Source organism: Dama dama, chromosome 19 (genome assembly GCF_033118175.1).
Source record: "Dama dama isolate Ldn47 chromosome 19, ASM3311817v1, whole genome shotgun sequence".
Classification (NCBI taxonomy): domain Eukaryota; kingdom Metazoa; phylum Chordata; class Mammalia; order Artiodactyla; family Cervidae; genus Dama; species Dama dama.
In genome coordinates this window covers 83557324-83571959 of record NC_083699.1, presented here as the reverse complement: position 1 = coordinate 83571959, position 14636 = coordinate 83557324, and the positions used below count along the sequence as shown (strand labels likewise).

General features: G+C 47.9%; 1 protein-coding gene across 1 annotated transcript in view; it reads right to left on the bottom strand.

The window, feature by feature from the left end:
- Positions 1-1870: 1870 nt before the first annotated feature.
- EPHB1 (EPH receptor B1) overlaps positions 1871-14636 on the bottom strand; it is a 449527-nt gene continuing 436761 nt past the window's right edge. The window contains exons 14-16 of the mRNA XM_061167645.1: positions 8566-8759; positions 6581-6736; positions 1871-3254 (exon numbers count right to left, since the gene is read on the bottom strand). Of these exons, the coding sequence (XP_061023628.1) occupies positions 3146-3254; positions 6581-6736; positions 8566-8759 (459 nt within the window). The 3' untranslated portion in view covers positions 1871-3145. The remainder of the gene's footprint in view (positions 3255-6580; positions 6737-8565; positions 8760-14636) is intronic.

Sequence of the window (14636 nt, the reverse complement as noted above, 5' to 3'; positions counted from 1 at the left end):
AGAAGTGCACATTCTAGGGTTCCCCTCCTGAGATCTGCTGAATCAGAAAACTTGGAGGTGGGGCCCAGAGATGTGTGTTTTACTGACTGCACCCTCCAGGGGATGCCGGTGCAGGCTCAGGTGTAAGTCCTGCTGGGATGGCAGGTGAGAGTGCGGAGTCAGAGCCTGAGCCACAGCCTGCCTCCACCGTTCTGCGATCTAGGTAAGGTCTCTGTCCTTCCGTTTCCAAATGGGGGACAGAAAGGCATCTGCTAAAGGTTAATACAGGTAAAGCACTTAGGAGCATGCCTGGCAGGGAGAGCCTGCCCCAGAGTGTTAGCTAGGCTTCCTCCAAGGCATTAATAGTTATTACCAGCTGACTATTCACTTGAGGAGACTGAGGTCAGAGAGGTTAGTGACCTGCCCCACGCTCAGAGGGAGGGCACGGGGTCTCACTCTCCAGAGACGCTCTGTATCATTGTAGACGGTTGTGTTCAGGCGTGGCCACACCCCTCCTACTGGGAACTAGGCAGGGGGTGCCTGAGCCTCGATTCTGTTTTCCCCTTGGGTATGTTGGATTCTTTCTCTCTTTAGTGGGATCTTATGGACACACCTAACCAAAGGGCTTGCCGTGACCCTCACCTTGATCATGCATTGTTCACAGCCAGGAGGTGGAGGTGGACTGGCTTTGGTGGAGTCACAGTGAGGATGTTGGGTTCAGAAGGCTGCTTGAGAAATGTGGTGACAAATTAGAATTCATTCCTGTGGAAAACTGAGAAGAGATTAGCCAAATTGCCTAGGCTCATGAGACATGGCGTGGATTGAGGTCTTTGGGGATAATTCACAAATTATGCATGGAATTAGTGAGCTATTCATGAGGGAGGTTCTCTCCTCTACCTGCTGTATGGCTGGATGGGGCCCTTTTCAGCCATATGCCAGTCTGCTGAGACAGTTTGGATCGTCTTCTCCCAGTAGCCCATGAAGCAAAGGATGGAGCTTTCAGATAGGCTCCCCCTGCATCAGAGCCATATCCCCAGGCCCATGAACCTCTCTAAAAGGACTTGAAAGTAAGTGTCTCTGCAGGTAAAGTTCCCTAAGAATAGGTAAAAAGGCTAATCTCACCTTAAATATGTTTAAAATTACCTAAGTGGGAAACCTAGCTCCTTTCACTGCCTCACCGCACCACCGGCCACCCCCCACCAACTGCATGTTCACAGACCCCACAAGGAAGCGCCTGGATTAGCCTTCAGTGGCTTTCACAAAATTCACTTGGATGTGAAATTCTCCAATGCAGTGTGTAAACTGAGCTGAGGGCAGAGTCTGTGTTGCTGGTGATGGTTTATGTTAATTTGCCAGTGACTTCTTGTGCTGTATGTTGGAGGCTTTGGAGCCTCCTGTTTATTTGGCTCTTCTTCACACCAGTTGACGCTAGCTTCCCTGGTGGCTCAGAGGTTAAAGCATCTGCCTGCGTCTGCCTGCAATACGGGAGACCTGGGTTCGATCCCTTGGTCAGGAAGATCCCCTGGAGAAGGAAACGGCAACCCACTCTAGTATTCTTGCCTGGAGAATCCCATGGACAGAAGAGCCTGGTGGGCTACAGTCCATGGGGTCGCAAAGAGTCGGACACGACTGAGACACACGTCTGTGTGTCTGTGTGTGTCACACCAGTGACAGTGGTTCTCACACATTCTGCTTCTTGGGTGTCGTGGGGTCTAGGATGTGCCCCCCACCCCTTATTAGGGGAAGAAAGGCAGTTATTAAGGATTCTCCCATACCATAGGGAGGGACCCACTGGCGTCTGGGAATACACACTCTGACACCATTCTATGTAAACCCGGACATGCTTCTGCTCATTTTAATTAGACAGATAAAATTAGCAAGGAGATTAAGGTAAAAGGAGAAATTAAAAATATTTAAATGTTAGGTGGAATTTACAAAAGTGAATTGAACAATGAGGTACAGGAAGGAATGCAGAGAAACACAGACACATCTGAAACGTTCCTCGGATGCCACACAGCTCAAGCCAGTCCCCAGACGAGGGGAAGAACTCTCTTCCTCACCGTCTTGAATTAGGTTCGGGGGATGTGGAAGAACATTCTCCAGAAACACCTTCCTTCTCCTTCTCTTCAGATGTCACCAAGAATAACGAATCAGTCAGTATCATTCTCGAATGGCCCACACTGCATCCAATTCAAACCACTCACCTGTTTCCTGTCTGAATTTGCAAGCCCTCCGGAGATTTTTCCCCTTTTCATTTTATTTTTCTCCCTACTCTCTCTCCCCACTGAGCCAACAGGCCAACGGGGCCAATCAGAAAACCAGACCGACAACATGCTCCAGCCCCTGTGGATTTTCCAGGGGCAAAGACTTCCCAGTTCTTTCTTGTTTGCATCTGTTACGAACAAGCAGTTACTTGATAACACAGACATACATAGGCGTGCCTTTGCACACGGAAACAGGTTTTTTTTTTTTTTTTTTCCAATTTGTGGTTTCTTTTTCCTTTTTGCAGAAAATGCAAACAAAAGAAAAACAAGGTTTTCAATTGAAGGTACATCTCTTCTTCAATATGAAGACATTAATTGAATTGGTTGGATCCCCCATGCAGTGGTCAGCAAGGTCCTTTGGCAACTGACAGAACATCTGGAGTCTCAGGAGCTGGGGTTTGTTTGAAGAAACTTCCCTACACGAGTCATGAGCAAAGGGAGATGGATGTGCGGGGAGGGAGAGGGCTCGTGGGGAGGAGGACGAAAGGAGAAAAGAAAAGAACGTCATTGGTGAGGAAGAAAATGGGAAATTACTTCTGTTTCTTCCCTCGACCTCCTTCCCTTTCTTCTTGTTGGTGGATGACTCCAGCCCACCCAGGGTGCGAGCTGAGTTCACTCTTGGGGTCTTTGATGCTTACTGTTTTGTCTTCACTTCCACTGAACATCACCTTTATGTATTTTTATCCTTACATATTTGGTTCCCCACGGCACCTTAAACGTGCACCAGTCACTGAGAAATGAAGGTTGCCTATTAGGAACAGGTCCAGCTTATTCTTCATTATGAGAACACATTTCTCAGGTGAGAAGCCAGTCTCTCCAGATCATTCCACAGTGGTCAACCTCTGGTTCCCCTTGAGCCTAGTCCTTTTCCTTCCTCTCCTCCCCACAGAAAACAAGAGTTGTCATGCCATTGCCGTTGGTGACTGACTCATCTGGACCCTCATAGACAGAATGCTGTTCAGGATCTTCTTCTGATGACCTGCCAAGGTGACCCCTATTCTCAGGAGGTCTCTAGGAGGGAAAAAGCCACAAAGAAGGGACATTAGTGCTTTCCACTGGTCAAAATTCATCACAGAAGGCAAGCTTCTAATAATAGTGTGGTAGGCAAGAAAATGTGTTTAGAATCCAATGTGCCCAAGTTTATCCGAGGCTGGCAAACATCTAACTTAATATTCCCTTTCTCAATCTCAATTTCTCCATGCAGTGGCCCCTGCTTCCAATGCCCCCTCCAGCTTAGAAGACCCTGAAAGCACTGTGCATTCTTCTTCACCTGCAGGTTCTGGAGCAGCCCTTTCATTGCGTCCATGACCCTAGGCGGACTAGAACTTTCCTCTGCTATTTTCTGTTTAACACTCCAAGCACACGCTGTATGGGGCTTCGGTTATTCTGTGAGGTTTCTGCCTAAATTAGTGATTGCCCATTGTGATTGAAAAGATGTAGGGCTTGCCTGGTTTTCTGATGTTTTCCCCTGAGTTTCCATTTTCTGCTTCTGTTAGAATTTTAATGTCATGAATTTTTAAGAAGGGTGATCTCAAAATAACTTTCAAATATCTGCCCAAGCAGGAATCCAAGGAAGATGTTTAGGATAGGGATTTGGACTGGATTCATCTTTGAGCTGTGAGTCTTAATACGAACAAGTTTGTGGCTTATATTTGACTTTGGGGAGACCATGCATCTTCCTTTAGCTAATAATATTACATTATTTGAGTGCTTCCCACGTGCCATATACTAATTCATTTATACCCATGGAAGCATTTTATAAAAACTGCCAAACCACTCAGAGTCGATGATAATAATTTACCAGCGATCATTTCTCACTTGTGTCCTGTGGGTAGACAATAGACAAGTGCCTTATATATACTATTCCACTTACCTCTCACCACAAACCAATGAGGTGGGTACTATTATCATTTGCACATTTATAGACAAGGCAAGCAGGGTTCAAAGAAGTTAAGTAACATATTCAAGATCACACAGCAGGTAAGCAGTGGCGGAGCTGGGATTCAAACTCAGGATGGCCTGGCTCTCAGTTACCCTACACAGCTGTTCTCAGAATTCTTCTAACATCCTGACTGTATTCCCTGAAGACCCCCCTGCCCCAGTAGAGCAGATGGCTCTGAACACTGTACGTGAGACTCATGAGGAGCCCCAGTGCTGGCTTCCCGTCCACACCTGGGCTCTCCCAACCCCTCCTTTCAGCTGGTGGTCAGCTTCCCTTGGGTTGTAGCTGGCCTAGACTGTCAAATTGTCCATGTCTTTTCAGCAAATACTTTTGAGAGGTATGCTTGAATTCTGAATTCACAAATTGTCCTGCAATCTACTTTATTTAGTTACACATGTTCTTTTTCCGCCTTTTATCACTCAAGAAGCAAAGGAAATTGCTCCAATAGTGTGTGGCATTCTTAACTTTGAACTAAATCCTTTTATTTTCAGTTTCACTTTCCTTTTATTCTTCCCCTAGCGCTTTATCATGTGGCTGTTCCCAGACTGAAGGAATGACTCCACTTGATTCCTTAGGCTTGCGGAGGATCAGGGGATGCAGGTCCTCATACTCATCCCATGACAGAGGGAAATCAGATACAGTCCTGCGTTCATGGACACTCACTCCACCCCTAAACTTGGGCATCCTTTTTAGCTCTGTAAGATGGGGAAGCTGGTTTTCCACTGGGAAGGGCTTATTTTTTATTTTTGGTGTCTGATGATAATTCATGATGGCAAGGGCTTTTTAAGGCATCACCAGGAATTGAACTCAAGTGTGAAAAAATGAATTCTGGTGTTTAGTGGGTCCAAGGCTAGAGGGACATCCAAGCCATTTCCCAGGAGAAAGTGGAGGTTTCATCATTTCTGGAGGGAATAAACCTGAGAGACATGAAGCTGGACTCTAGGAAAATTGATTGCAGACTAGGAGTCTGGGACAGAAGGCTGAGGGTCAATAAGCTGTCCCCCTGACACCCAACTGCTAGAGTTGGAAGACCCCCACTGCTCCCCAGGGACTCAGTAACTGTCCTGCCCCAGGATGGAATCCCAGCCCAGAGCACTGTGTCTGAAACAGCACAGGTGATCAATAGGTGTTTGTCCATCACCTGGCAGACTGACCAGGGGAAATATGTGTCACAGGCCACCAAGCCCAGCTGCAGCAGGGCAGCTGGTCAGGTCCCTGCTGGTGTGTGTGTGTATGCATGTGTGTTCAGAATTTGACTCTTGCCCACTGTAATTCAGATGCAGATTAGAGCCAATGCACATTAGAATTACCTTTTAACATCCGGATGCCCAGGTGTCACCATGTACCAAATCAATCAGAAGATCTGGGTGTAGGAACCAGGCATCAGTAGTTAAAAGGCTCTCAGATGACTCAGTGTAAGTACAGCAAAGTGCAGCCCCGTGTGTCCCCGGGTGGACAGGCGGGAGCATACGGAGCTGGCAGTCAGGAAAGCAGGCTTCAGTTCCCTCTTTGTCACTCCTGACAGCCCAGTCTCCAGGCACTAACGCCATCACCTTTCTGAATCTCTGAATGGAAGGGGTGGAACTAGATACAGATTTCCCAAACTGTAGGGCCACAAAACCCTGCCTTCTGAAATACAGTTCCACGGTATTTAATAATTTTCCATGGGCTTCTTTATCTCAGGATTTTTCATGGCCTTTACAGTGCTAATATGTGGAGTGAATCTCCAGGAGAGTGATAAAGTACTCAGTATTTCCTAAATTTATTTGACCATGGGACCTTTTTTCCAAGGAGAACCTATTAACATTTCCCAGAACGGGTGCTGCTCAGAACATTCTTGGGGAAATGATGGACTGCATGGGTCTTTAAGATCCTTTCTGGCTCTCATCTTATTTGAATAATTTTAGTTTTTGTATTCCTTCACACTCCTGTGGGGGCTGCAGTTGGAAAATAATTTGTGGGGGCTGGAAACGTCTGCTTATTTACAAGTGCTATCTGAGGATGAAGACAGGCTCCGGGCGCATGGGCAATTGCTGCTGAATCAGTGCTCTGCCTCTTCCTGCTCTGATGTTTAAAGTGCTGGCTGGCTGTGTTCTTTCCATCTGGATGCTCTCTTTGATGGGCTGAGTTTAAAAACTTAAACGGAGGAAGGGCTCTTGGTGATTAGGCAAATGACATATGGCAGTGGCTTGGAGGAACTCTCATTTGGGACCTGGAATAAATCTCAGCCTCCCCGCCTCACCCCTCCATCTTTCCCAGGCTCTTCTCTGCCAGGCCTGGTTCTATCCTGACATGGGGCTCTGAGGATAAGGCCAGACCTGCATCAAGAGGGACAGCAGCGAGGGAGGCTTGACCACCACCCTCAGGCAGGACAGAGGTGACGACCCCCACTTACTCTGACGTCATCTGGGTGACCAGCTGGAGGGACGTGAAGCCGGCAGTGAGGAAGCTGTCTCTGTACTGGACCATCTTGATGGCGCTGAGCCAGTCATCCACGGTGGTGAAGGCCGTGAAGTCTGGGATGGAGCGGTCGAGGAGGGGCTGGGAAGGCCTGCGAGACAGAGGCGAGCAGTGACCCTACAGTTGCAGGGGGGCGTGTGCAGAGCCACACTCTGAATGGATGGTGAACTTCATGGAGGTTCAGCGCCCCTGGTGGGATGAGGATTAGTGGAGGAGACCGGGGCTGACCCTTCCTTCTCTACACAGTTCTGAGCTGGCACAGCTCCTCAAGGCCAGGTGGCCCATCCCCCTGTATGTGGGCTCCGTCCCAGGCCAGTCAGCCCAGACCGGCAGACTGACACAGCGTGGAGTCTGAAGGGAAGAGAAGGATCACAGTTCCTTTGTAAACTGAAATCTAAGAGCTTCACCAACCAAAGACATGGTTCTTTTACAAATATATGAAGTTCACTGCAACCTCCCCAATATTGGTAACATTCTTTTCTCCTGGTTCCGTCCTCCCCTGATTGAAAGAAATGGAATAGACCAGCCCACCACTGACCTTCTCTTGCATCCTCTTAGAGCAGACCCCCAGGTACCACATCCAGAAATCAGGGTGCCATCTTCACATCGCCCTCACCTTCAGTATCCACGCCCAACCTCTCACCAAGTCATAAAGATTTGACTTTCAAAACCTCTCAAACTCATTTGCTTCTTTCTATACAATTAGCCTGATTCAAGATGCTATCTCTACCATGGTTACTGCCATGTCTTCCTACTGAGTCTATCTTCATGCTCCCCTCAACATCAAGTCCACACTAGCCTGTACTCTTTAAAAAAGGTAGATGTGATCCTGACAGGAACCCCCATCCCACCCCTGATACATGTCAAACTTGACCCACTTCAGTGGGTAATCATTGCTATGAAAACTCAGAGGCCTTAGCAGGACCTAAAGGCCCTGAGCATCTGGCCCTTGCCTATCTTCCCAGCCTCAGTCCCCACCTGATCTCCTCACAAACAGCACTCCCAACACACCGGCCCTGTCCTTCACATGCTCGGGCCTCTGCACAGGCTGGAACCCTGACCCTCTACTCCCACTTTGCTTTCACTCAGCTAATGCATCCTCGCCCTTCAGCTCTCAATTGAAAAAGAGGCATCAGGGTTGCCTCCCTCATGCAAGACCAAGGTGTATGCTCTCCAAGTATCACACACTTCCCTGCCACATTGGCCAGCGAAGCGTCAATTGGAGTATCTTTGGGCAATCATCTGATTAATGTGTACTGCTCCTAAATGATTCTGAGCTCCATGGGAGTATGTCTATCTTGTTCACTCTATACGGCCAGCGAGGTCATGGCAGTTAGCACATAAGCACCCAGTACACTCTGGTCCAAAGGATGAATTAAAAAACAAGTTAACTCTGCAAATGTAGACGAGTGATGTACAGCTGACAGTTGCTGACAGTAGCTGACAGTTCTGTGCATTTGCTTGTAACAAAACCAACTGCTCTAAATTTCTCTGTCCCATAGCCGTCAGGTTGGCCAAGGTTCCAAGTCGGCAGCTCCCCCTGCCTCATACACTGAAAGGTGTCTTCTGGAAACAGAATTACCCAGAAGTGGGGTCTCATATCAGTCAGATAAGATAAGCCTAATAATTACAGAGTCTGTGCCCAGTCTATCTGAGGCCAATGGACATAGAGAGCCAGACAGGTATTTGATCATCTGTTTACAGCCTGTGCTGGGGACAGGGGATATTTCAGAAAGGTAGAGGGGAAAAAGGAAGGGAAGAGTTTTGGAACTTCTTCTATCTGTGGATAAGCTCAGCCATCTCTCCTTGCTCGCAGTGGCTGGAAGGCTAGCAGCCTTGCTCAGGGCTCTGCCCAACTATGAGACCCCACCCTCACCCCCACCCCCACCCCTAGGCACCACCCTGCTCTACTGGACTCACACGGCGGTGATGGTAGCCACAGTCTTGAGACTTGCCGGGTTCCGGATCATCTTGTCCAGGGTGTTGACAATTTCTGCGAAGCGGGGCCGGCTGTTACGGTCCTTCTGCCAACAGTCCAGCATGAGCTGGTGTAGAGCAGCTGGGCAGTCCATGGGAGGGGGCAGCCGGTAGTCCTGCTCAATGGCATTGATGACCTGCAGTGACACACACGAGAACAGGTATGACTGCCAATGAGTCACTAGCCAGTCATTCACAAATTAGCCTCTGAGTGTGGAGCCTCCTTGCCCCAGGTGTCCTCATTCTGTGCCCCTATGCCTCCCACTATAATAGATTTTATGGGCACTTGGCTTTTGCCCCTAGACTATGAGTTCCCAGAAAGCAGGGCCTGCATCTTATTGTGTCTTTGTGTCCCCAGCTACTGGGACAGGGCCTGACATACACTAGATGGCTATGAAATGTTTGCTAAAGGACGGTTGGAGATTCTCCTTTGAGAGGATACCAGGCCCAGTCTTGCCTTCCCGGCAGCTGGTGGCACCAGGACAGATGAAACAATGCATGTGGAAATGCAGTGAACCCACTATTTGCAATTGAAATGGAAATAATATTATAATATTAGGCAAAAGAGCAGGCTGCCTAAGTGCTTAAGATCATACCTATGGTATGATCTCACTTTTGTAGAAAAACAAGAACCAAAACAAAACAAAGACTAATAATTACACACATACATAGAACAGTCCTTGGAAGGATCTATACTTGGAGCTAAGGGTGGACGCCTCTGGGCGGGTAGAAATATGAATGCCCTTTGTGTTTGTCTTTTTGTTTCTTTATATGTTTATACCCTATAATAATTAAGCGTTGATTTTACATTAACATAAACAGTTAAAGACCTTTAGCAACATAGGAAATAATTTGGAGCTCAGGAATTTTCAGGTATTTTTGCTTCTACTTTAAAAAATGTCAGATTCATCTCAACTGATTATTCTTTTTTTTTTTTTTTTTTACTTTGTAAATTGGTCAGAAAGTGAATATTCTTGATTAGTTTATACTGTTACAAATTCTATGCATGGTATTCAGGGCATGAGGGGGAATGAGATAATATAATAACCTGAAGTCATTAGACATAATCAAGGTGTATTATTACTTCTATTCAATGTGGCAAAAAAAAAAAAAACCCACAATGTTTCAGAAAAACAAGCACACAAACCATACCAACATGATCACTTTATAAAAAACCAGCAACTTTTGAATAATACATTATACCACCAACAAATGTTTATCTCGGCCAGACTGTTGTCAATGAGATTACCTGTTACCTTTTCAGGAGTCCATTTTAGCCCTATTTTCCCCATGAGGAAATGAACATGCAATCAGGGAAGTCATTTACCTGAGGGCACACAGCTAGGGAGGGACAGGGCTGGGAACAGAGATATCTGAGTTTAAGTTCTGAACACCCTGAAGCCCACTCTTTCAGACTCCGTGGGATTGCCACAGTGATCTCAGCCTGGAGAACAGTCCTTGGAGCTGTTTGATGTCTTCATGGTAGGAAATGGGGATATGCCCCTAAACCAAGTAACCCAAGAAGGTGAGTAACGGGGCATCCTTTCTAGCTCCTTCCAGGCAGTCAGGTGGAGGGGCTCAGTCACAGAGTTCCCACTCAGCATGGGGACAAGTGGGAATACCCGCTGAATGGCTCCATAAGCTCTGGATTGCCTAATTTACAAGCTGGTAGGGCCGGTAGGAGGAGTTTGTGTCCAGATTCAACTTCTTTGAGGGGGTTGGGCCCCCCAAAGTCTTCGAATGCAAGGCAGCTCATGTTCCCCTAAACTGCTGGCCTCGTTGCTCAAATTATCTCATGGCCAGACTCCCATACACCAATGCTCCCCCCAACAAGATTCCTCTTCTGTCTGCCCAAAGGAAGAAGGAGCACTGGAGGCAAAGCCCTTCTGTGGGCATAGCTCAGAGGTGCGACCAGCTGACCTAAGCGCTCCTGGCATGGCATCGAGAGACTGGCATGCTCTGACTCTTCTGTCTGGGAGCTTTAGACCGGATGCCATGTAGCCGCTTTGCCCTTGTCTCCTCTACACACCACCTCTTTAGAATCTTCGGAAGACTGTTCTGGTGTTTGATTTTGTATTTCCTCTGTTTGTTTGATGTGCTGACTTTCTTTTTAAGGGGACATCAAAGAGTCACTGATTCCTCCTCCCTGCAGGTCTGAAGCCCCACACACTGTGTTGGTAATGGTGTGGCATTGCCATTGAGCACACAGACCTTGGAGATCTGGGTTAAAATACTAACTCCATATCTTATTAGCTCCAGAAACATGGGAGAGTCACTTGACTTCCTGAAACTGCACAGATACAAGGAGGCGGTGTGCGTTGAGGGCCAAACATGAGAGTCATGGAAAGGATCCCATCATCACATGGAGGCTGTCACTGTGGCCATGGCTACTACAGTGGAGGTCTTCTCTGCAGAAAGTGTTGCTGTTCTGCTACCAGCCATCTGGAGGTTTAGGAAGATGGTGTTTGGAAAGCATGTAGTGGGGACTTGTTAAATGGTACCTCTCTCCCAGTGTCTCACCTGGGAGAGAGGAACCCCCTCCCCTGCTTTTGCTTACAAAATTGGACTTTATTCCATCTGCTATTTCTTCTGGACAACTTTGCTGTTATTGCTTGAGTAGATGCTTTGGGAGCAACGATGCTTCTTACACATACAAAAAATTAATAAATAAATGCTTTACTCTCTGCTCCAAAGAAAAAATACCAAATCATTAGTTGGTATATGGGTAACATTAATCTATGATTTTCCCAGGTGGTAAAGAATCCACCTGCCAATGCAGGAGACCTGGGTTTGATTCCTGGGTCGGGAAGATCCCCTGGAGAATGAAATGGCAACTCAATCCAGTATTCTTGCCTGGGAAATCGCAAGGACAGAGGAGCCTGGTGGGCTATAGTCCATGGGGTTTCAAAAGAGTCTGACATGACTGAGCTACTAAACAAAAACATTCATCTACTTATGTCCTTCATTGAAGCACTATACATTTGAAGATTTTTATTCTCTTTTTAAGCATTGGTGTTTTCTAAATTATCTGAGTACATATAAGTTATATTCAAATTAAAGCATCATTATTTCAAAAAAGTACTTGTGGTCCTCTAATGGGGCCTTGGGATCACTCCTTCTCACACCTGCCTCACTGGCAGCTGTGGAGGAAGCCAAGAGGAGGCAGGAGAATTGGGACTTATAGTCCCAACACCGGTGACTGCATCTGACTGCATCTGACTTGTGAACAAAGATGTGACCCAAACCTGGGGTCAGAGGGCATCCTGCTGAGCAGACTTGAAAATCAGAGTAAGTCCTGGGCCCCTTGGGCTTCCCTGATGGCTCAGACTGTTAAAAGTCCACCTGCAATGTGGGAGACCTGAGTTCTATCCTTGGGTTGGGAAGATCCCCTGGAGAAGGGGACAGCTACCCACTCCCATATTCTCGCCTGGAGAATTCCATGGACAGAGGAGCCTGGCAGGCTATAGTCCTTGGCGTTGCAAAGAGCCGAACAGGACTGAGTGACTTTCACTTCACTTCTGCCTGGGCCCCTCTCCTTGATCCATGACAGGATGAGATAAATGGATGTTGAAAGACTGGCGACTGAAATGAGATCAGATGGTATTTCCAGAGAGAAGCTGATGGTGAGTGCGGCAGTGAGAACATCTCGGGAGCTGTCATGGAGCAGGCTCCGTGACTCACTTTGAATGGTCTATAGGAACAGGTGCGGTGGGCTGCCTTTGCTCACCTGTACCCTGGGATGGCAGGTGCGGGGCTGGGTGGGGACGAGGGGCAGGTAGTCTGGACCAGGGGCCCAGGGCTGGTGCTCCCCTGTGAAAGGAGCAGGACCCCTCCCCTTGCCCTCCTGTCCCCAGCGGGGCTCCCAACTGCCCCCAGACATGCACTTTCCATTAGTGAGTTGGGCGGTGGGCGGGCTTCCTCGACCTTCCATGTGGAGAGTGAAGTGGAGGAGCTCAGAGCAGTGGAGGATCCAGGGCAGAGGGGGTTAAGTTGAGCTCTGATGTTTCAATAAAACCGCAGCTCCTCTCCACAGACACTGCCACTCTCATTATCTCTGTCAATCAGATCCAAGCAGTAGAACTTCCAAGTTCTCTCTCTGGCTGACAAACTCTCTGTACATGTTCAAAGAACTTCCTGGGCTCTGGAAGCCCAATTACCAGCACTCCGACTTGCCTCTGCAATTCTCTTTCTTAAAGCCTTTCAATTGTCATCTGTAAAATCCTTTACTGCCACCACCTCAGTGGTTTCTGATGAGTCGGGCTGCAGCCGGGAGCCCCTCCTGGTCTCTCCCAGGCTGGGTCGGGAGATGCCTTCTGAATGGGCAAAAGTCATTCTCTGCCTTCCACAGAGAGTAGACTGGTACTTTGCACAATGGTGAAAGGCTTTATTTTAGGGGAAAAAACCAAAAAATGAAAGGAGAATAAAACTGCTCCTTTGCAGATGTTCCAATTCCCTTTGAGGCCCAGCTCAAGCATTAAATATCTGGAAACCTTCTTTACCTACCCCCAAATGTTCCCATAGCCCTATGTATATGGTGCTGGGCTGTAAACCCCCAAAGAATAGAGCCAGTGAGCACAATGCTTAGTCACAGTTAGCAAACTCTGAGTATCTGTTGAGTGAATGATTTGGGATTTCTGAAAGTCTAATATCAGAAACTCCATTTGTTTTCAGCAGAGGTGAATACATTTGCTGAGAACATCCTGAATGTCAAGTCTTGCCTGTCAGAGTTCCCTAATCCATTCCACATGTGCTGAATTGTTCTTAATCGGATTACAGTCTCTGGGCAGGGCAAAATGGGTCTGCTTTTTCTGGCTAACATTTATTACTCTTCTAGCTGACAGTGTGGACGGAACCAGGGTGCAGCTGATTTCATGAAAGCAGCCTCGGCATCAACCCCGACACTTACTGATTCGACACGCTACAGGAGCAGAGGCAAAGCATGGAGAATCAGAGATAATAGAGGATCTAGACACCACCCATGGTGGGCAGTAGAACCTGGCTGAGGAGACAGCTGTTTCGCCTGCTCTGGGCTGAAGTCACTCTACCCTCCGGAGCAGGGGCCATTACCACTAAGCACCCAGATCCTCTTCTGTCTCACTAGAAAGTGTTTTCTGGGTGCCCAGGTCACCACCTTTCTCAGCCTTCTGAGCAACAGCCATGGCTGGAAACCTCTGACTGGACAGAGGACTGGTTGGGGGCCAACTTCTCCAGTTTACCAGTGCCTCGGGAGCCCACACCCATGATGGAAGTGCTTCTGGGATGGCTGTTTTCCCCATCTGGATGGGGCCAGCCCTGTCTCTTTTTCCTTGGAAGTTGGGGAAGATAATAACTGCTCCCCAGTGATGGGAAGAGCAAGTGAGAACAGAGGTAATGCAGATATTGCAGACTGTGATCCCCTTAGCCCCAAAGGAACTGTATATATTTAGAACACAAGAAGGAGCGGTCCCAGGGATGGGGTGGGGGGAATCAAGGTAGGATTTTGATTGTGACCTTATCGAAGCAAATCATCCACAAAAGGTTATCCACTTTTTGGTAATTATGGAGCAAAGGGTCCCATTTGGAACACCCCTAAAATGCCTCTGCTAAAAGTATCTCAGATGATGCTTCTCTTTCCTGTCTCCCTATCCCTTGCAGGTCAGGGAGGGGTGTTGCTGACCACTCAGCTTGGTCCCCTCCCAACACCTGTCTGGAGCTGACCAGCTCTGGGACTCTTGCTCAGCACCTCCTTCACCGACAGGTGCCAAGGATTCAGAAGAGCAGATTCTCAGGAAAGAAGGGCCTTTACAATGAACTCCTCCGTTTAGAGCTGAGACACAGAAGTCACAGACAAAAGCTGCCGCTGGCTCAACACAGCACATTCATCAGAGCAGAGCAGCTGGAAGCCAGGTCCTGCCAGGCAACCAGCACTGCTTCCTCTCCATCACACATGGTGACAGAGGGCACGCAGGCAAGTGCTTGGCAGCAGGGTACAATTCCGTGGTCAACTTTGGACCTGATCTATTCATGATTCAGGC